Source organism: Scyliorhinus canicula, unplaced genomic scaffold (assembly GCF_902713615.1).
Source record: "Scyliorhinus canicula unplaced genomic scaffold, sScyCan1.1, whole genome shotgun sequence".
NCBI lineage: Eukaryota > Metazoa > Chordata > Chondrichthyes > Carcharhiniformes > Scyliorhinidae > Scyliorhinus > Scyliorhinus canicula.
The window spans coordinates 161192-183721 of NW_024055456.1; the positions used below are offsets into that span (position 1 = coordinate 161192).

Consider the following 22530-nt stretch of genomic DNA (forward strand, 5'->3'; position numbering starts at 1 on the left):
TGTCTTTCACAAAGTGGTGGTGTGCCACCTATTTGAACCTCCGCAGTCACTCTGGTGTCGGTACACCGACGGTGCTGTTAGGGAGGGAGTTCTAGCCGTTTGAACCAGCGACACTGAAGATTCTGCAATATATTTCCAAGTCAGGATAGTGAGTGATTTGGAGGGGAATTTCCAGGTGGTGATCTTCCCATGTGTCAGCTGCCTTTTCCTTCTAGAAGGTAATGGGCCTGGGTTTAGAAGGCGTTTCAAAGGAGACTTGATGGGTTTCTGCGGTGCATCTTGTGGATGGTACATTATTGTCATTGTTCATCGGTGGTGGATGGAACCTTGCCTCGCACATCTCCTCTAAACTATACCCCACGGACCTTAAACCTATGCTACCTGGTGACTGACCTCTCCACCCTGGAAATGAATTCCTGCCCATCCATACTATCCATGTCTCCCATAAGAGTGTTTGTACATAGGGTGACGATCAAGCGGGCTGCTTTGACCTGGATGGTGTCAAGCTTCTTCAATGTTATTGGAGCTGCACCCAGCCAGGCAACTGGAGAGTATTCAATTACACTCCTGACTTGTGCCTTGTAGATGGTGAACAGGCTTTGGGAGTTAGGAGTGAGTTACTTGCTGCAGGTTTCCTAGACCCTGACCGGGTCATGTCGCCTCAGCAATTATATGGTCAGGCCAGCACAGTTTCTGGTCAATGTTAACCCCCGGGTATTGATAGCTGGGGATTCTGCGATGACAATATCACTGAATGTCAAGGAGAGATTGTTGGATTCTATTTTGGTGGAGATGGTCATTCTTTAGCACTTCCGTGGCGAATGTTACCAATTGTCACAATTCAGAAAGTTAAATAATTATATATATCAATTATGATCAACTCACAACATAAATAGTTACATTCACAAATTATTTTCGGCATTTGGTTTTACAAAATGTAAATGCAATTCATTGAAGGGAGGTGGATTTGAGACCTGGAAGAGATCAGCCACGATGATTGTGAAATTCCGACTTCTGCTCCTCATTCCTATAGAACAGTACAGCACAGAACAGGCCCTTCGGCCCTCGATGTTGTGCCGAGCAATGATCACCCTACTCAAACCCATGTATCCACCCTATACCCGTAACCCAAAATTGAGAATGTAGAACAACATCTTTCAGACCATCTATCTATCCATCCATCAACCACATTCATTGAGTCCTCAATCAAAATATTCAGGCATCCAACCAACATCCATCCCTACAAAAAAGCAGTCATCCCTTTATCTTTTGGCAGGTGGTGGTGTAGTATTCATGTTATTGTACCAGTAATCCAAAGGCCCAGGCTAATTCTGTGGGGACTCAGGTACAAATCCCACCATGGCCGGTGGTGGAATTTGAATTCAATTAATAAATTTGGAATACATAATAATGGTGACCATGAAATCCCCTCTGCTTCATCAATTAAGGAAATCTGACATCCCGTCCTGGTCTCACCTACATGTGGCTCCAGTCAGACAGCAACATGTCTGACTCTTCAGTTCATTCTGAGCTGGCCCACTCAGTTCAACAGCAATTAGGGACAGGGAACACATGGTGGTCTTGCCAGTGAGTCCCACATTCCATGGAAGAATAAAGGGAAAAACACATGAATTACATGTTTATTTATTACAAAATGTACCCTCTGTCTGATAGTCTGATTGTATTTCTATCCATCATCACAATGTTATGAGGTGTGGGAGAGATCCTCCAGCCGGTTAGTGTTGCTAAGAGAGGCTAGAAAAGCTGGAAAAATCTCCTTTCCTTAGAGATGGGAACAGTTCAAAACGGTTCACAATTTAAAACATAAAATGATCTCCAGTACTGTTGCTGGGTAGATTTGTTTATAAATAGTCCTCATTGACAATGTTAAGAGTTTGAAGTTGGCTGGCAGCCAAGCGGTCAGTACTGAGCCAACAGATCTCTGAAAAAAAATCCAGATGTTTCCTGTCAACAGCATTGAACATTCGAGCCTCCCTGACTGCAGGCGGCTGGATTGCTGCCAAATACTGTGTGGGGCAGATTAGCCTGAATATGAATGGACAAAATGGGATTTATCCATTCAAACAATAAATGTTTCAGTCTCACATGAACTAAACGTTTTAAATGGTGATCCATGCAAAGAAATATATTCACTGAATGTTTTGTTCACTCTGAGATTAAACATGATCGGAAAATAGTAACCTGACCAGATGCTATTTAATTTATATTAGTTCTGAGTAAAGGTCACTCTAGTTATTAAAGTCCGTTTGTTAAGAACCGAATGAAGTGAGAGTGAGTGCTGTTGATGGACCCAATCCATAAGTTCAATAAGATGACTCCAATTACAAAAAATAAAATAAAATAAATTAAAAGTAAATAAACTGCATTGAACTCGCGGGGAATCCAGGAATATTCTCCGAGTTGTTGATCTCCTTTAAACGGAGTCGTCTCTTATACCCGATTAACACCGTGTTCTGTGCAGTTTAATTTGTCTGGATTTCAATAATTTAACAGTCCCTCTTATTGCTGCCAACGAGGCCAACGTGGGGCCTCACGGTAGCATGGTGGTTAGCATCAATGCTTCACAGCTCCAGTGGTCCCAGGTCGATTCCCGGCTGGGTCACTGTCTGTGTGGAGTCTGCACGTCCTCCCCCTGTGTGCGTGGGTTTCCTCCGGGTGCTCCGGTTTCCTCCCACAGTCCAAAGATGTGCGGTTTAGGTGGATTGGCCATGCTAAATTGCCCGTAGTGTAAGGTTAATGGGGGGATTGTTGGGTTACGGGTATACGGGTTACGTGGGTTTAAGTAGGGTGATCATTGCTCGGCACAACATCGAGGGCCGAAGGGCCTGTTCTGTGCTGTACTGTTCTATGTTCTATGAGTGGAGAAATGACCAGTTCATGACCTGCTTTAGTGGAGAATAAAACATTTATTCTTCTGATATTGCTTAATCTGCCGCAAAGTCCTGATATCCTGTGTTCCCAACACCAGTGAATGTTAGACAGCCGCTGGTCAGTAAAATTAGCGGCAACGATTTGGATGCTGAAGGATAACTTTGCTGATCGCCGCGTCCGATCTGATTCATTAACTTCTCTGTCAAAAGCAGGAATGAATTTTATGTTTCTCTGTCAACTCACTGCTGAATTATCAGACAAGCGGCTTCTTTACCGTTAATGTTCGCAGGACTGTCTGAGGCTCGGGGCAGTTCGAAAAATACCAGGAGAAACATGGTGTAATGTGAGGAGTTTCTACTTATCTACAGACCCACATTGTACAGTGATAGCCATCCGCACTGGAAATTGAATCACTTTGTTCATCCCCGCATTTAGTTACATTTCCTCTGATAAATGATACTTTATTGCTCTAATGGGATAGAGACCGAGAGTGTTGCAAATCAGACTGACAGACGATTTATTCCCTGACAATATAATTTAAACTGTTTAGGTTCAGCCCCTGATATTGGAGTGTCGAAATAAAGAGACTGAATTTACAATGGATTAGGTTTTATTACCAGGTGGGCAAATGTAATTTCGCCATTAGGATTAGGAGAGACATTACAAATAATCCATTCAGACAAACAAATATCCCGATACAGATAAATGTATATTTTAATAATAGTCTATAGTAAATCTGTGAGTCCATTCTGTTGGGGGTGTGGAAGGTGGGACGTGGATCCAGGCGCCGCCTCCACCAGGGAATCAACAGGCGGCGCCTGGAAAGCCGCCCCCTTCTGCCGGGTATTTAAATGCCGCTCACTGGGACCCGAATCCAACAGTCCTGGAGCTGGTTTGTTCACTGAGTTCCTGACACAACCATTTCCCCCAAATGGCCAGAAGGATGAGGTGGGCCATTTCTCTCAGTTTGTTGCTGACTTTCTTATCCCGTGAGTAGTTTTTATTGTCCAAGTCTCTCACTGTTACTGTCTCAGTGTTAGTCTCTCTCTGGAATGTTCCAGAGTCACCAATCATTTCACCAGCATTAATCCTCGGGCTTTTTGATATATTTTTACAGGTGTCCAGTCGGATGTTGTGTTGACTCAGCCAGAGGCAGCGACCGGGCGTCCCGGAGGCTCCCTGACACTGACCTGTAAAACCAGCGGCTTCGATCTCAACAACTACTACACGCACTGGGTCCGCCAGGTTCCCGGACAGGGGCTGGAGTGGCTGGCTGCCTACTATACTTCATCCTATCAGCACTACGCCTCAGCGATTCAAGGCCGATTCACCGCTTCCAAAGACCTTTCAAACAGCATCTTCTCTTTGGCCATGACGAACCTGAAGACCGAAGACACCGCCATCTATTACTGTGCTGGATACCACAGCGAGAGGAACCAGGGCTGGACCCGCACAAGAACAGCTCGAGAGGGAATTCAACAACGTCCATCGTAACCTGAAGGTCAGTACTTGTTTTAAATGTAATGTTAATATCAGTGAACCAGATTCCAAGCTGTCCCCTACAAAATTAGTCTGGAGAAAATGTAATCGTAAAATCAAACAAACCAACGTACTTAATGTGGTGAGACTTTAGCTAGTGTGTTTATCTTCTCTGATAACAGTTGTAGCAATGTCTAAATATAATGTTATCTTGAATATGTCTGTTACACGGAGGAGACCTTTGTGAAATGTTGCATGAATTCTAAACGTGATCAAAATTACGCATCTATTTGAAGTGAATATTGAGCAGCAAGATTGAACAGAGAGTGAGTGCAGTTTTTGTGCGGGTGTCTGTCACTGTGACTACAGTGGGCCACAGTGCTGTGCACAGCGACATCCTCATACAAAAACCTCAGTGATAGAGTTTGTTCAAATTGGTGATCAGCACCACAGCAGATTGTCAAAGAAAACGCAACTTAAATCAAATAATAGGTGGAAGTACCATTGCTGTAAAAACATTTTCATTTCATTAGTATTATTGATCATATTATATCAGGGATATTAAAAGTATTCCAACTCCTTTTACGACTAGAACAACCAGTCTAGGTTGAAATATCTCACCTGTTCACTGCTGGGCGATTCGGAATCACGTTTTTGAGTGAGCAGTGAAATTAAATCTCTGTGTTTTACAGTTAACAGTCTGCCGCAGTATTTGACACGCTGTGTCTCATTGTGATAACTGGGGCACAGCAGTTACTGTCAATACAAAAAGCCCCTCAGCACTAATTAACTGAGGCTGACTCAGTGCTCGCTTTTACAATCCAACTTTATTCACGGTGAAATATTATTTATGTTCAAAACTGTCTAATTACATGTTTCAATATTGTTAATTATGTGATAATCATCCAATTATCAGTAGATGGTTTGAATGCCATGTACATGTGTTACTCTGTGATACATTAAACATTCGGATCATTTACGAAGTGTGAACGATATCCACCAATATAATTATAATCACAGGAAGATTCATCGTGGCTTTACTTTGCCTCTGGTTTGTGAATATTAAAAGTAATAGTGGATTTCTGTCTATTTTGTGCAGGTGCGGTTATTGTATGGAGCTGCCCAGGGAATGTGACATTGTGACTATCTGAGCTACTGGGGACAAGGCACCATGGTGACGGTGACTGCAGGTAAGAACCATTCCATTATTTACTAACTGTTTTACTTCAGTCGTTGTTTTATATTTTTGTCAGTTTTAAAAATTCATTCGTTCACTGAAATGTGGTTTGGTGGATTATGTATTGAGATGTTTTGCAATGTTTCATGTGATTCTACTGAAAAATGTTATAGAATTAAGCGATTTTTTGACAAAAAGATGCTGCTGAGGGATACAGTCCCTGGTTGTTGTAGTGTGGAGTTTATTTTCTGAGGATACAGTGTGTTGGGTTACTTTAAATACCTAAAAGTTGTTATTAAACAGTTTGGCGTTTCTGCAGTGTTTAATCCAGGCTGCATCTGATGGCTTTAGATTTTATCACCTGATACAACATCTACTGATACTGTTTGAAATATTACACAGTATTAATTAAATGTGGCAAAGTTCCAATCTTGATTTATTGAACATAATCTACGTGCTCAAAATGCCGGTGGCAATGTTACATATTTCTGTTTAATTTAATATTGTAATTAATTCGTTTGGTGATGAGCTGGTTGACTGTATATTTAATCGAGGTTTTGTTGCAATGTTGCAATTGGTTCTGTTGAATGTTTTTGTCGAAGTGACGTGCTTCTCCATAAAATGAGTTTCAGCCGCTAAATGATGTGATTTGATGTTTTCCTGCTGTGGCGATTGTGTGTCCGGGTGACATTGAATCTTTAAAATTTGTGAAAAATTTGGCGTTTCTGCATTGTTCCTGCATTTTTCCTGCATTGTTTCTGCATTGTTTCTGCATTGTTTAAACTCGGTGACATTGAGCTAGCAGTTACACATTTTCTGGTTGAATGCCAACAGTCTAAGCGTTTGAATGTTTTGAAGTAAGACTGTAGACAGACAATCGGCTGGTTTTGGAAATTAAGAAAAAAATTAAGATATAAAGATAGAACAAGTTTTGAATTCTAGTTGATAATTACAGAATAACCCATGGTTTACAACAACCATTCAGAACATATTTCCTTGGTGCAATCAGAAACTATTGATTAACAATTTTGAAAATTTGAGGGTCAATTAGTACAATTCAAACAAATAAAATGTGGCAATATAACATATCAACCAAAGATGTTTTTATATTAATATCATTAATCATCAATAACCTTTCACAATTTAGCTGCAATTTGCGCACTATTAACATGGCCAGAAAAGTTTATAGGTTGGGAACATTTCTTGCTTCACTTAAATCGGAATTTTACATTGCAATTGAGCAATATATGGATCCAGTTATTATATTCTTACTGTGCGACTCAACTATATCATTCATTCAATTCCATGTGTAGTTGGATAGCGAGATAATTGGCATTAATCTGATCATAAAATGTTTCCGAGATGTGGAAGTGGCTGACGTTCAAGGAATTGTTCATATGGTTCGACTTGAATTGTCGGATGGTTAACTGCATTTGGCGAGTGATTGAAAAGTAAAGGCTTGAAATTCAAATAGATAAATTTAATCACAGAAGGTAAACATTAGCTGTACAATAAGTAATAACATCTTGCCTCCCATTTCTGTGCTGTACATAGGATAGAATTATAGGAAACAGAAATGGCAAAATAGAAGAATAGATTTGATCTGAGCCTTGGTTAATCCTTATTAAATATTAAATTTAACAGAAAATCTCGACTTAACTTGCACGTTATATTTCAGTGCTGCAGAGGATCTGGATGAATTGTTTTCACTGTGGTTTACGCTGATTATTTCGGATCTCCTTTAATGAAGCATTATTTTAATAATTAAATTGCTTGGATTGTCTGAATCATTCAATCTAGGAAACATCTTTATTGATCCCAAACTGCCAGGGGCATTATTTATTTATCTATGTAGTTTCGCACGGGAGTCCTGCTTTAACAAGCAGATGATGTTACGTGCCCCGATCGCAGTTACTGCGATGTCAACCTGATTAAAAATATTTAAAATACTCCACTCATAAGTTTATCATGTGAATTACACTCTGAGAATAAATGGAATTTAAGATTTATAAACATGCTCTGAAATGTGCATATTGAACATTTTTGTAGGTTAAAAGAGTGTAGTTGGAGTAAAGGTAAAATATAAAATTAATTAGATTCAATTAAAAGTAATAATATTCTTTATTATTGTCACAAGTAGGCTTGCATTAACACTGCAATGAAGTTACTGTGAAAATCCCCTAGACGCCACACTCCAGCGTCTGTTCGGGCACACAGAGTGTTCACCTAACATGTCTGAATACTTCCACCCAGAAATTCAACATTGTATTCTTTAACACTGCTTAAGATTGAATTAAATTATTAAGCAAAGTTCCAGGCAGAAACAAGTTTGAATTATTTATTGTTTTAATATTGAGTACACATCACCTCATGGAAGAACTAACTGACAATTAACAATAAATTACAATATAATACTACTGCTAATTAATTAAATATTAATGACCTCCGACAATTGATTTTCAGACTGTTGCGCAAAATATCAAAGCTGTCAAAGAATTTGAAATTGTATCGAAAATGTATTTTGCAAATAATACGTTTCTTTACTCGGATGTTTCACCTCGATTATGTTGTTGATCAAGTTTAATTAAGAAATTAGATACATCAGGCAATCGGTTTTCAATGTGAATGTTTCCCAGTTTTTTTAATTCTCACCATGTCCCTGAAACTCTGTTACTCCTCTCAATCTGTAATATTTGATGCGCTCATTTTCAGCAAAATTCTGTTTTGCCCAAATTTCGAAATTTGAGAAAGAAAGGGACAAATAGTTGAGGGAGTTTTCAGATGATGATCAATTAATTTCGAAGAAGTTAGAGAATTATTGTTGTGGTCAATTCTGCTACTGATCAATCGGAATCAAACAATTTGAATGCATTTGGCAGGTTGAACAGATCTATCTGCTGGGAACCTGATTGTTGCACCGTTTGTGTTTGTCCAGTTTCTGTGCGCGGGGTCATTGTGTTGGGATCAGGAATCTTCCTGACTGGTTGTAAACCTTCTGCTTCGTTCTCCTGTATTTCCCAGTAAAATTTGATTTCTTTAAAAGGCTTATATCTGTGAGAAATGTGAATCTTTAACTTGGCGTTTGATATGGTGCCACAGATATTGCTCTCTCACACCCACACACAAACACATTGTCAAACAGGTTCTTTCCCCCTCCCCCCCCCCCCCCCCCCACCCTCATCTGTCTGCCTCTCTCTCTCTCTTACTCACACACAAACAATGTCAAAAATCTTTCTCTCCCCCACACACAGGCTCTTTCTCTCGCTACCACACACACACTCTCTCTCAAACACGCAATGTATTTCACAAAACCGTTCTCTCCCACACACAAACACACAGACACGTTGCTAAACACACATGGTCTCTCTCTCTCTTTCTCTTTCTCTGTCTGTCACACATACACACTCAAACACACACTGTCTTTCACAAGATATTTCTCTCCCAAACACGCACTTACACACACATTATCAAACACACACAGTCTCTCTCTCTCTCTCCCTCTCTCTGTCTCTTCCCCCGCCCTCTCTCTCTTTCTCCCTTTCTCTCTCTCCCTCCCCCTCTGTCTGGCACACTCAACCACAGTTTTTCACAAAATCGTTATATCCCCACACGGAGACACCGACACACAAACACATTGTTAAACACACGTTGTCTTTCTCTCTCTCTCTCTCTCTCTCACTCCCTCCCTCTCTCTCTCTCTTTCACTCTCTAAACCCCCTCTTTCTCTATCTGTTTATCTCTCTCTGACACACTCAAACATACAGTTTTTCACAAAATCCTTCTCTGCACACACCCACACACAAATACACTGCAAAAAACACAGTCTCTTTCTCTCTCTGTCTCCCTCTCCCTCTCCCTCATTCCCACACACACACAGTCTCTCTCTCTCTCTCTCTCCCTCATACCCCCCCCCCACACAGAGTCTCTTTCTCTGTCTCTCTTTCTCTGTCTCTCTCTCTCCCTCATATCCCCCCCCACACACACACACACACAGACTCTCTCTGTCTCTCTCTCTCTCCCTCATCCCCACACACACACACACAGTCGCTCTCTCTCTCTCCCTCATACCCCCCCCCCCCACACACACACACAGACTCTCTCTCTGTCTCTCTGTCTCTCTCTGTCTCTCCCTCATCCCCACACACACACGCACACAGTCTCTCTCTCTCTGTCTCTCTCTCTCCCTCATACCCCCCCCCCCCCCCCCACACACGCACACAGTCTCTCTCTCTCTGTCTCTCTCTCTCCCTCATACCCACCCCCCCCCCCCCACACAAACAGTCTCTCTCTCTCTCTCTCTCTATCTCTGTCTCTCTCCCTCTCCCTCATACCCACACGCACACAGTCTCTCTCTGAATCTCTCTCCCCCTCATACCCCCCGCCACGCACACACAGTCTCTCTCTCTCTCTTTCTCTCTCTTCCTGTCTCTCTCCCTCTCTCTCATACCCACACACACACACACAGTCTCTCTCTCTGTCTCTCTCTCTCCCTCACCCCCCCCCCCCCCCCCCGACACACACACACAGTCTCTCTCTCTTTCTCTGTCTCTCTCTCTCCCTCATACCCCCCCCCCCCCCCCCCACACACAGACACACGGTCTCTCTCTCTCTCTTTCTCTGTCTCTCTCTCTCTCCCTCATACCCCCCCCCCCCCCACCCCCACGCACACACAAAGTCTATTTCTTTCTCTGCCTCTCTCTCCCTCATATCCACACACACACAGTCTCTCTCTCTCTCTTTCTCTCTCTTCCTGTCTCTCTCCCTCTCTCTCATACCCACACACACGCACACACAGTCTCTCTCTGTCTCTCTCTCTCCCTCATCCCCCCCCCCCCACACACACAGTCTCTCTCTCTTTCTCTGTCTCTCTCTCTCTCCCTCATACCCCCCCCCCCACACAGACACACAGTCTCTCTCTCTCTCTTTCTCTGTCTCTCTCTCTCTCCCTCATAACCCCCCCCCCCCCCACGCACACACAAAGTTTATCTCTTTCTCTGCCTCTCTCTCCCTCATATCCACACACACACCGTCTCTCTCTCTCTCTCACTTTCTCTCTCTCACACACACACACGCCATTCACTCAAACACACATTGCCTTTCACAAAGTCATTCTCTCCCACACACCCACACACACATCCATTCTCAAACACACACAGGCTCTTTCTCTCGCACAAACACATCCACACTGTCTTCCAAAAAATCTTTCCCTCTCTCACATGCGCACAAAGACAAACATACTCTCTAACACACACAGGAACAAGAGCCCTCTCACACACATTCTCTCTAGCAGACAGAACCAACCCTCACCCAGCCTCACTCACCCACCCTCACCCAGCCTCACTCACCCACCCTCACCCAGCCTCACTCACCCACCCTCACTAACCAACCCTCACCCAGCCACACTCACCCACCCTCACTAACCAACCCTCACCCAGCCTCACTCACCCACCCTCACTGACCAACCCTCACCCAGCCTCACTCACCCACCCTCACTAACCAACCCTCACCCACCCTCACTAACCAACCCTCACCCAGCCTCGCCCACCCAGCCGCACTCACCCACCCTCACCCAGCCTCACTCACCCACCCTCACCCAGCCTCACTCACCCACCCTCACTAACCAACCCTCACCCAGCCTCACTCACCCAACCTCACTAACCAACCCTCACCCAGCCTCACTCACCCACACTCACTAACCGACCCTCACCCAGCCTCACTCACCCACCCTCACTAACCAACCCTCACCCAGCCTCACTCACCCACCCTCACCCAGCCTCACTCACCCACCCTCACTAACCAAACCTCACCCACCCTCACTAACCAACCCTCACCCAGCCACACTCACCCACCCTCACTAACCAACCCTCACCCAGCCTCACTCACCCACCCTCACTGACCAACCCTCACCCAGCCTCACTCACCCACCCTCACTAACCAACCCTCACCCACCCTCACTAACCAACCCTCACCCAGCCTCGCCCACCCAGCCGCACTCACCCACCCTCACCCAGCCTCACTCACCCACCCTCACCCAGCCTCACTCACCCACCCTCACTAACCAACCCTCACCCAGCCTCACTCACCCACCCTCACTAACCAACCCTCACCCAGCCTCACTCACCCACACTCACTAACCGACCCTCACCCAGCCTCACTCACCCACCCTCACTAACCAACCCTCACCCAGCCTCACTCACCCACCCTCACCCAGCCTCACTCACCCACCCTCACTAACCAAACCTCACCCACCCTCACTAACCAACCCTCACCCAGCCTCACTCACCCACCCTCACTAACCAACCCTCACCCAGCCTCACTCACCCACCCTCTCTAACCAACCCTCACTCAGCCTCACTCACCCACCCTCACTAACCAGCCCTCACCCGGCCTCACTCACCCACCCTCACTAACCAACCCTCACCCAGCCTCACTCACCCACCCTCACTAACCAACCCTCACCCAGCCTCACTCACCCACCCTCACTCACCAACCCTCACCCAGCCTCACTCAGCCACCCTCACACAGCCTCACCCACCCACCCTCACTAACCAACCCTCACCCAGTCTCACTCACCCACCCTCACTAACTAACCCTCACCCAGCCTCACTCACCCACCCTCACTAACCAACCCTCACCCAGCCTCACTCACCCACCCTCACTAACCAACCCTCACCCAGTCTCACTCACCCACCCTCACTAACCAGCCCTCACCCGGCCTCACTCAGCCACCCTCACACAGCCTCACCCACCCACCCTCACTAACCAACCCTCACCCAGCCTCACTCAGCCACCCTCACACAGCCTCACCCACCCACCCTCACTAACCAACCCTCACCCAGTCTCACTCACCCAACCTCACTAACTAACCCTCACCCAGCCTCACTCACCCACCCTCACTAACCAACCCTCACCCAGCCTCACTCACCCACCCTCACTAACCAACCCTCACCCAGCCTCACTCACCCACCCTCACTAACCAGCCCTCACCCGGCCTCACTCACCCACCCTCACTAACCAACCCTCACCCAGCCTCACTCACCCACCCTCACTAACCAACCCTCACCCAGCCTCACTCACCCACCCTCACTAACCAACCCTCACCCAGCCTCACTCAGCCACCCTCACGCAGCCTCACCCACCCACCCTCACTAACCAACCCTCACTCACCCACCCTCACCCAGCCTCGTTCACCCACCCTCACCCAGCCTCACTCACCCACCCTCACCCAGCCTCACTAACCAACCCTCACCCAGCCTCACTCACCCACCCTCACTAACCAACCCTCACCCAGCCTCACTCACCCAGCCGCACTCACCCACCCTCACCCAGCCTCACTCACCCACCCTCACGCAGCCTCACTGCGCAGGGAAAGCACAGGGAGCCTGGGAAAAGGCAGAGAGCCGGGGGACAGCACAGGGAGACTGGGAAAAGACAGAGAGCCGGGGGAAAGCATAGGGAGACTGGGAAAAGGTAGAGAAGTGGGGAAAAGCACAGGGAGCCTGGGCAAAAGCCGAGAGCTGGGGAATAGTGCAGGGAGCCTGGGAAAAGGTAGAGACGGTATGGGGGTGGGGGGGGGGGGGGGGAGCGCAGGGAGCCTGGGAAAGAATAGAGAGATGGGGGAAAGCACAGGAAGCTTGGGAAAATGTAGAGAGCTGGGTGGAAGCACCGGGAGCCTGGGAAAAGGTAGAGAGCTGGGGGAAATCACCGGGAGCCTGGGAAAAGGTAGAGAGCTGTGGAATAGGACAGAGAGCCTGGGAAAAGTTCGAGAGCTGGGGAATAGGACAGGGAGCCTGGGAAAAGTTTGAGAGCTGGAAGAAAGCAAAAGATGTCCGGAAAAGGCAGGAAGCGGGGCGGCAGCACAGGGATCCTGGGAAAAGGAAGGGGGGGGGGAGCGCAGGGAGCCTGGGAAAGAATAGAGAGATGGGGGAAAGCACAGGAAGCTTGGGAAAAGGTAGAGAGCTGGGGGAAAGCACATGGATCCTGGGAAAAGGTAGTGAGCTGGGGGAAATCACAGGGAGACTGGGAAAAGGTAGAGAGCTGGGGAATAGCACAGGGAGCCTGGGAAAAGGTAGAGAGTTGGGGAAAAGCGCAGGGAGACTGGGAAAAGGCAGAGAGCCGGGAAAGCATAGGGAGACTAGGAAAAGGCAGAGAGTTGGGGAAAAGCGCAGGGAGACTGGGAAAAGGTAGAGATGTGGTGAAAAGTGCAGGAAGCCTGGGAAAAGGTGTAGACGGGTGGGGGGGGGGGGGGAAGCGCAGGGAGCCTGGGAAAGAATAGAGAGCTGGGGAAAAGCACAGGGAGCCTGGGAAAAGGTAGTGAGCTGCGGGAAATCACAGGGAGCCTGGGAAAAGGTAGTGAGCTGGGGGAAATCACAGGGAGACTGGGAAAAGGTGGAGAGCTGAGGGAAATCACAGGGAGACTGGGAAAAGTTTGAGAGCTGGAAGAATGCAAAAGATGTCAGGAAAAGGCAGGAAACGGGGCGGCAGCACAGGGAGCCTGGGAAAAGGTAGATGGGGGGCGGGGGGGGGGGGGAGCGCAGGGAGCCTGGGAAAGAATAGAGAGATGGGGGAAAGCACAGGAAGCTTGGGAAAAGGTAGAGAGCTGGGGGAAAGCACATGGATCCTGGGAAAAGGTAGTGAGCTGGGGGAAAGCACAGGGAGCCTGGGAAAAGGTAAAGAGTTGGGGAAAAGCGCAGGGAGACTGGGAAAAGGCAGAGAGCCGAGGGAAAGCATAGGGAGACTGGGAAAAGGCAGAGAGTTGGGGAAAAGTGCAGGGAGACTGGGAAAAGGTAGAGAAGTGGTGAAAAGTGCAGGAAGCCTGGGAAAAGGTAGAGACGGGGGGGGGGGGGGGGGAGCGCAGGGAGCCTGGGAAAGAATAGAGAGCTGGGGAAAAGCACAGGGAGCCTGGGAAAAGGTAGTGAGCTGGGGGAAATCACAGGGAGACTGGGAAAAGGTGGAGAGCCGGGGGGAAATCACAGGGAGACTATGAAAAGTTTGAGAGCTGGAAGAATGCAAAATATGTCCGGAAAAGGCAGGAAGCGGGGCGGCAGCACAGGGAGCCTGGGAAAAGGTAGAGGGGGGGGGGGGAGCGCAGGGAGCCTGGGAAAGAATAGAGAGAGGGGGGAAAGCACAGGGAGCTTGGGAAAAGGTAGAGAGCTGGGGGAAAGCACATGGATCCTGGGAAAAGGTAGTGAGCTGGGGGAAATCACAGGGAGACTGGGAATAGGTAGAGAGCTGGGGAAAAGCACAGGGAGCCTGGGAAAAGGTAGAGAGTTGGGGGAAAGCGCAGGGAGACTGGGAAAAGGCAGAGAGCCGGGGAAAGCATAGGGAGACTGGGAAAAGGCAGAGAGTTGGGGAAAAATGCAGGGAGACTGGGAAAAGGTAGAGACGGGGGGGGGGGGGGAGCGCAGGGAGCCTGGGAAAGAATAGAGAGCTGGGGAAAAGCACAGGGAGCCTGGGAAAAGGTAGTGAGCTGGGGGAAATCACAGGGAGCCTGGGAAACGGTAGTGAGCTGGGGGAAATCACAGGGAGTCTGGGAAAAGGTGGAGAGCTGGGGGAAATCACAGGGAGACTGGGGAAAGGTAGAGAGCTGGGGGAAAGCACAGGGAGACTGGGAAAAGGTGGAGAGCTGGGGGAAAGCACAGGGAGACTGGGAAAAGGTGGAGAGCTGGGGGAAAGCACAGGGAGACTGGGAAAAGGTGGAGAGCTGGGGGAAAGCACAGGGAGCCTGGGAAAAGGTGGAGAGCTGGGGGAAAGCACATGGAGACTGGGAAAAGGTGGAGAGCTGGGGGAAAGCACAGGGAGCCTGGGAAAAGGTGGCGAGCTGGGGGAAAGCACAGGGAGCTTTGGAACGTTAGAGAGCTGGGAGAAAGTACAGGGAGCCTGGGACAAGGCAGAGAGCTGGGGCAAATCACAGGGAGACTGGGAAAAGTTTGAGAGCTGGAGGAAAGCAAAAGGAGTCCGGAAAAGGCAGGAAGCGGGGCGAAAGCTCAGACCTGAAGAGAAGTGCCGGGAGTCTGGGAAAATGTAGAGAGCTGGGGGGAAGCACAGGGAGACTGGGAAAAGGTAGAGAACTGGGGGAAATTGCGGGGAGTATTAGAAACGGTAGAGATCTGGGGGACGCACAGCGAACCTGGGAAAAGGCAGAGAGCTGGGGAAAAGCACAGGGAGCCTGGGAAAAGGCAGAGAGCTGGGGAAAAGCACAGGGAGCCTGGGAAAAGGTAGAGAGTTGGGGAAAGCACAGGGAGCCTGGGAAAAGGTAGAGAGCTGGGGAAAGCGCAGGGAGCCTGGGAAAAGGTAGAGAGTTGGGGAAAGCACAGGGAGTCTGGGAAAAGGTAGAGAGCTGGGGAAAAGTGTGGGGAGCCTGCGAAAAGGCAGAGAGCTGGGGGGAAGTACAGGGAGCCTGGGAAAATGTAGAGAGTTGGGGAAAGCACAGGGAGCCTGGGAATAGGTAGAGAGCTGGGGAAAAGTGTGGGGAGCCTGGGAAAAGGCAGAGAGCTGGGGGGGGGGGGGGGGGCAGTACAAGGAGCCTGGGAAAAGGTAGCGAGCTGGGAAAATCACAGGGAGCCTCGGAAACGGCAGCGAGCTGGGTAGGGGAGGTGGGGGTCGGGAGGGGGGGGGGGGGTCGGGAACACATGGAGCCTGGGAAATGGTATAAAGCTGGGTTAAAGTATAGGGAGCCTGGGAAAGACGAGAGCTGAGTAGTGAGCAGGTGAGATGACCAGAGAGCTGAGCGCAGACCGGGGAGAGAAGCTGCAGGAACAAGGGGAAAAGTGATCATCGCTGGGGCAAAAGCCAATAATCAGGGGGCAAAGTGCCATGTTCTGGGGAAAAGCACAAAGAGCAAGTGGAAAGTTCCAGAAGCTGAGGCAAAGAGCAAACAACCTGGAAAGGTGCAGCTGGGCAAATTATAGAAGTGGAGGAAAGATCAGAGAGCTGGGAAAAGGACAGGAAGCTGATTATCGCGGATACATGGAATGCGGAGTTCATCCCACAATCTGCTCCACCATAATCATATTGAATGGTGCAGGAGACCTGAGGGACCGAATGGCCGCATCCCGCTTTTAATGTCCAGGGTCCTGTAATTGGAGAATTTTGGAGTTACTTGCACATGTGCTCAAATGTAGAATGTTATCGTCATTATGTAAGTACCTGGAAGATTTTTCTGAAGCAAAGTCACGACTCCTTGTTTTGGGGAGTGGGGGTAGTGAGGTGGAGAGAGGAGGGACATCAGTCAGTTTGAACACAGGCAATTTCCAAAATAGCAATGACAGAAATGGAGAGACAACTTCTTTATCACAAAGTGCAGTTGATGGAAAAAACATTGGTGGCATAAATAATTGGGAAAACCCTCCGCTCTGCCCATTGAAAGTAATGAATGGTACGTTTTCAGATGACATCAAAATGCTACATTTCTGCAAGGTGTTAGAAATGGAGAAAGAGGTGTGAGTTTCTACAGAAGGAATAAACAAATGGTGATTCTCAAATGTTAGAAGTAACAGAAGCTCAAGTATTGATGCAGTTTTAATGCGAACATGTGAGGATAAATTTGTAACTGTATCCAAATTCTAAGTTGTATGATATCTTAATGACAAGTCTCAGAGTCTAACTTGTTCAATTGGCCAATCTCTCCCAGCGACACCGTCTCCGCCCACTCTCTACAGCCTGATCTCCTCCTGTCAGCAACACAACACTGACGGCTCTGTGACCTTCGGCTGTTTGGCGATGGACTACTCCCCAGAAATCACCAGTCTTACCTGGAAGAAAGATGGGCAGCAGATCACCACTGGAGTTAAGAAATACCCGTCAGTGAGAAACAAGAAGGGAACCTACACTCTGAGCAGCCAGTTAATCATCACCGAGTCAGAGGGGGGATGCAGCAAAATCAGCTGTGAGGTTCGGCACAGCGGCTCAGACAAGAGCATTGGAATGACATGTAAGTGCTGTGGAAACTGTGAGAAACAGACGCTTTGATTACTTTATTTAAATCTTTGGTCATAACACATTGATGGTTCTCTGCACAGTTCTGATTCCTGAGAGAAATAGTGACCACAGAGAAACTGTTCAAAATATAATTAGTCATTTTATTCCTTACAACATCTTCTTCAAGAAATGTCTAACTTGTGTTTCTTGAAGGTCCTCCACCTGACATCCATCCAAATGTTCTCCTCACCGTCAGTTCTAATGAAGAAATCACAAGACAGAAATTTGCAACCATGGTCTGTTCAATCAACGATTTCAGTCCAAAGTCAATGACGGTGAAGTGGCTGAAGAATGGACAACCCATGGGTTCAGGAATTGTCACCTCTCCCGCCTGTGAAGTGAACGGGAACTTCTCGGCGAGCAGTCGGCTGACAGTCTCCGCTGGGGAATGGTTCAGCAAAGCGGTCTATACCTGCCAGGTCACTCATCAAGAGGTCATCCAAAGTCTCAACATCACCGCATCTGGTAAGAGACACAAACAGAGGAAACAATAAATCATCCTGCATTCTGATGTTAATCCAAATCAGGAATGTACTGAAGTTAGTGCAAAGCGCAGAATAACTTTTAATTTACTGCCATGTAGTTTGTGTTTCATTCTGATGTAAGAGCTGCATTAGGATTGATCACCATTCAGGATTTGATCAGTATAGAAATAAATGTTTCCCTCTAACCTGAAGTAATATAGGGAGTGAGGTGGATTTGATATCAGCTTTATCCTGAGACAGCTGATTAATTTGCAGAGGCAATGGCTGTCTGGAACCCTTTACTGAAACCAGCTCGGGACGAAGATTTTGGAAAGTTCATTCAAGATATTTATCAAGCAGCCTTCCATATTAGGGTTCTGAGATCAGGACTGGAATATTTGTATTGGGAATGCTGTAATACTGATTCATTAGAATGGTTTCGAGGCTGACTGTATTTCACAATGAGAATAGTTTTCACAAACCAAACTGGTTTTCCATTGTGTATAGAAGATTTAAAGGCGATCATTAGAGGTTGTTATTTCGAAGTTGATTTATTCCCATTGAGTGAGTGAACGCTGAATCCTGCTGTCCTGATTCTGAAGATGAAACTTGGGTTGATTTCCACTTTTTTCATTCACAGATCCTTCCGTTTGCACTGATGCCTCAGTAACAATACTGCCACCGCCAATAGAACAGGTCTTACTGGAGGCGACTGTAACCTTAACCTGTGTCATTTCGAATGCTCCTTATGGAGTCAACGTGTCCTGGAGTGAAGCGAAGAAGCCGCTGAAATCAGAGATTGCCGACCAGCCTGGGGCAGATACGGAGAGCGTGGTCAGCAAATTAAACATCTCGACACAAGCCTGGCTGAGTGGGGCTGTGTTTGACTGTGTGGCGAGTCATCAGGACCTGCCAACTCCTTTAAGAATTTCAACTCACAAAAAAATAGGTGAGCGGTGAGACTGAAGCAATAAGTGAGTCATTGTGTCTATTTCTAGTGTCAGTGCAGCGGTCAGTATTTAGCATTCAGTGTATTTATGGTCCATCCTGATTGGCAATTCCACTAACTGAATACTCTGGGCATTTAGAGTTTAAGGGGGAAATTGATATGCAGATGAATGAACAATGAATTAAACCCAGTGATATTGGGTATAGATGAAGCGAGACCATAGACCACAAGACAGCAGCAGATGTAGGCCATTGGGCCCATTAACACCGGTCCAGCCTTCAGTGAGGTCATGACTGATCTGATGTGATAATCTTCAACTCCTCTTTCCCGCCTTATCACCATATCTCTTGATGCTTTTACTGATTTAAAATATGTGTCCCTCAACCTTGAACGTACTGACCGACCCAGAATCTGAGGTCGTCATCATTCTTCTAAACTCCAATAAGTACAGCCCAGCCTACTTAACCTCTCCCCGTAAGAAAATCCCTCCATACTCGGGATCAACCTCGTGATCCTTCTCTGGACTGCCTTCAAAACCAATCTGTCTTCCTTAGATACGGGCACCAAAACTATTCAAAGTATATCAGGTGTTGTCTAACTAATTCCCCAGTTTTAGCTAGGCTTCCCCATTGTTATATTCTACTCCCTTTAAAATAAAGATCAGCATTCAATTTGCCTCCATATTACCTGCAGAACTTACTTTTTGTGGTTTCTGCACGAGGGCCCCCAATTCCCCCGTTACTTCAGCTTTCTTCAGTCTTTCTCTATATAAATGGGGCCTTACGGTAGCATGGTGGTTAGCATCAATGCTTCACAGCTCCAGGGTCCCAGGTCACTGTCTGTGTGGAGTCTGCATGTCCTCCCTGTGTGTGCGTGGGTTTCCTCCGGGTGCTCCGGTTTCCTCCCACAGTCCAAAGATGTGCGGGTTAGGTGGATTGGCCATGCTAAATTGCCCGTAGTGTAAAGTTAATGGGGGGATTGTTGGGTTACGGGTATACGGGTTACGTGGGTTTAGGTAGGGTGATCATTGCTCGGCACAACATCGAGGGCTGAAGGGCCTGTTCTGTGCTGTACTGTTCTAAGTCTAAATCTAAATAATAACTCTTTATGTTCTTCCTTCTACCAAAGTGTCGAACCTCACATTCTCTGTCCCTCTGTGGATTTCCTGTAATCCTCACCACTTGCCTTTTTACCTATTTTTTGTCATCTGCAAACATGGGAATAGTACATTCATTTATCAATCACCGTTTGAAATTCATGTATTGCCCCACCCCCTCCCCCTCCCTCTCTCGCCTTCTCGTCATCACCTCAAATAAGGGCACTAAATTTGTCAGGCCCTTCCCGAAGCCGTGCTGACTCTGTTTGATTATATTGAGTATTTCTAAATGCTCAGCTATTGGATCTGTTATAATGGACTCGAACCGTTTTCCACTGACAGATGTTAAGGTCCCTGGCCTATAGTTACCTGTGTTTGACTCCCTCCCCTTTTGAAGGGTAGAGGGTGGATACGTGGGTTTGAGTCAGGTGATTATGGCTCGGCACAACATCGAGGGCCGAAGGGCCTGTTCTGTGCTGTACTGTTCTATGTTCTAAGGTGGGAGGAGCCTGGTGTGGAGTTTATACACCAGCACAGAACAGTTGGGCCGAATGGCCTGTTTCCCTGCTGTACATTTTCTGAAACTTTCGAATCCAATATCCGTAAATTCTCAGGGAAAAGGATTGTGTCCACCTCTGCTCCGAGCTGGGAACCCGGACAGATCCCAAAGTGGAAAATGGAAACCTTTAAAATCCAACACAAAACACATTTCTCCCACATCTAACCCGCGGTTCTATTGTCTCCGGAATTCCCCATTTTATTGACATTTATTGTACATTTTCTGCAGATCCCAATCCGCGGGAACCGTCCGTCTCTGTCCTCCTGCCCTCGGCTGAAGACGTCTCTGCTCAGAGATTCGTCTCCCTCAGCTGCTTAGTGAGAGGTTTCTCCCCCCGAGAGATCTTCGTCAAGTGGACCGTCAATGACAAGCCGGTGAATCCCGGGAACTACAAGAACACCGAGGTGATGGCGGAGAACGGCAATAGCTCCTTCTTCATGTACAGCCTGTTATCCATTGCAGCGGAGGAGTGGGCCAGCGGCGCTTCTTACTCCTGTGTGGTGGGACATGAAGCCATCCCCTTGAAGATCATCAACAGAACGGTTGATAAATCCAGCGGTAAACCCAGTTTTGTGAACATTTCCCTCGCTCTGATGGACACCGTTAATTCATGTCAATGAGAATCTATTGGTTATATTTCGAACTAAAATAAAAATAATAAAAACGTTTCCTCTAATTGTGATTTAAACATACAGCCACTTGATTAATGGTGTTTCCACTTTACTGATGTTAGATCTGAAAATGAAATGAAAATCACTTATTGTCACAAGTAGGCTTCAGTCAAGTTATTGTGAAAAGCCCCTCAGCGCCACATTCCGGCACCTGTTCGGGGAGGCTGGTACGGGAATTGAACCGTGCTGCTGGCCTGTCTTGGTCTGCTTTAAAATCCAGCGATTTTAAACCAGTCTCTGGTCAATGAGACCCGGATTTCTACAGGTCTCAGCCCCAAGTCTGATACAACCAGAGCTCTCAGCTCAGAAACACCCTGGGTTAGAGACAGAGTAAAACTAATTCATTCCAGGATTCAGCAAAATATCTTCATTGACTTTCCTCCAGATGAGGAGAAATCGGACAATTTCCCATTTCAGACAAACAAACCCATCACATTTAGATCTCGGTGTTCCTGCTTCTCTCATTGTCCATCCCTTTAAAATTAATGTCAGCTTTAAGTTGCTGCATGAGACCCACTGGGAACTGATTTGAGGGTCACACAGAAACATGGACCAACAATCTCCAGTCAAAGAGAGGGGAAAGTGAAATTGTTAATCCACTGTACCCCCACCTCCCCAACAGAGAGAGCGGGAGGGGTATTAGTTATTCCACTGTCTCCCCACCCACCCACCCACCTCCCACACAGAGAGAGGGGGAAGGGCATTAGTTAATCCACTGTACCCCCACTTCCCCAGTAGAGGGAGGGGAGGGGTATTAGTTAATCCACTGTACCCCCACTTCCCCAATAGAGAGAGGGTCTTTAGTTAATTCACTGTACCCCCACTTCCCCAACATAGAGAGTGGGAGGAGCTTTAGTTAATCCACTGTACCCCCAATTCGCCAACAAAGAGAGGAGAGGGGGGCATTAGTTAATCCACTGTACCCCACCTCACCAACAGAGAGAGTGGGAGGGGCTTTAGTTGATACACTGTACCCCCACTTCACCAACAAAGAGAGGGGCATTAGTTAATCCATTGTCTCCCCACGTCCCCAACAAAGAGAGGGGTTGGGGCATTACTTAAAACACTGTACCCCCACTTCCCCAGCAAAGCGAGGGGAGGAGCATTAGTTAACACACTGTGCCCCCACTTCCCCAGCAAAGCGAGGGGAGGAGCATTAGTTAACACATTGTGCCCCCACTTCCCCAACAAAGAGACGGTGGTGGGCTGAGTTAATCCACTGTACATCCGCTTCCAACAATGGGGGGGGGGGGGGTGTACATTA

General features: G+C 47.3%; 1 gene segment (V, D, J or C); it reads left to right on the forward strand.

Moving 5' to 3' along the window:
- Positions 1–3806: 3806 nt before the first annotated feature.
- Positions 3807–21271, forward strand: LOC119959548. The segment is given in 7 exon segments: positions 3807–3881; positions 4010–4382; positions 5524–5561; positions 17181–17480; positions 17681–17992; positions 18632–18940; positions 20824–21271. Coding segments are annotated over 7 exon segments (1782 nt in total).
- The last annotated feature ends 1259 nt before the right edge of the window (positions 21272–22530 follow it).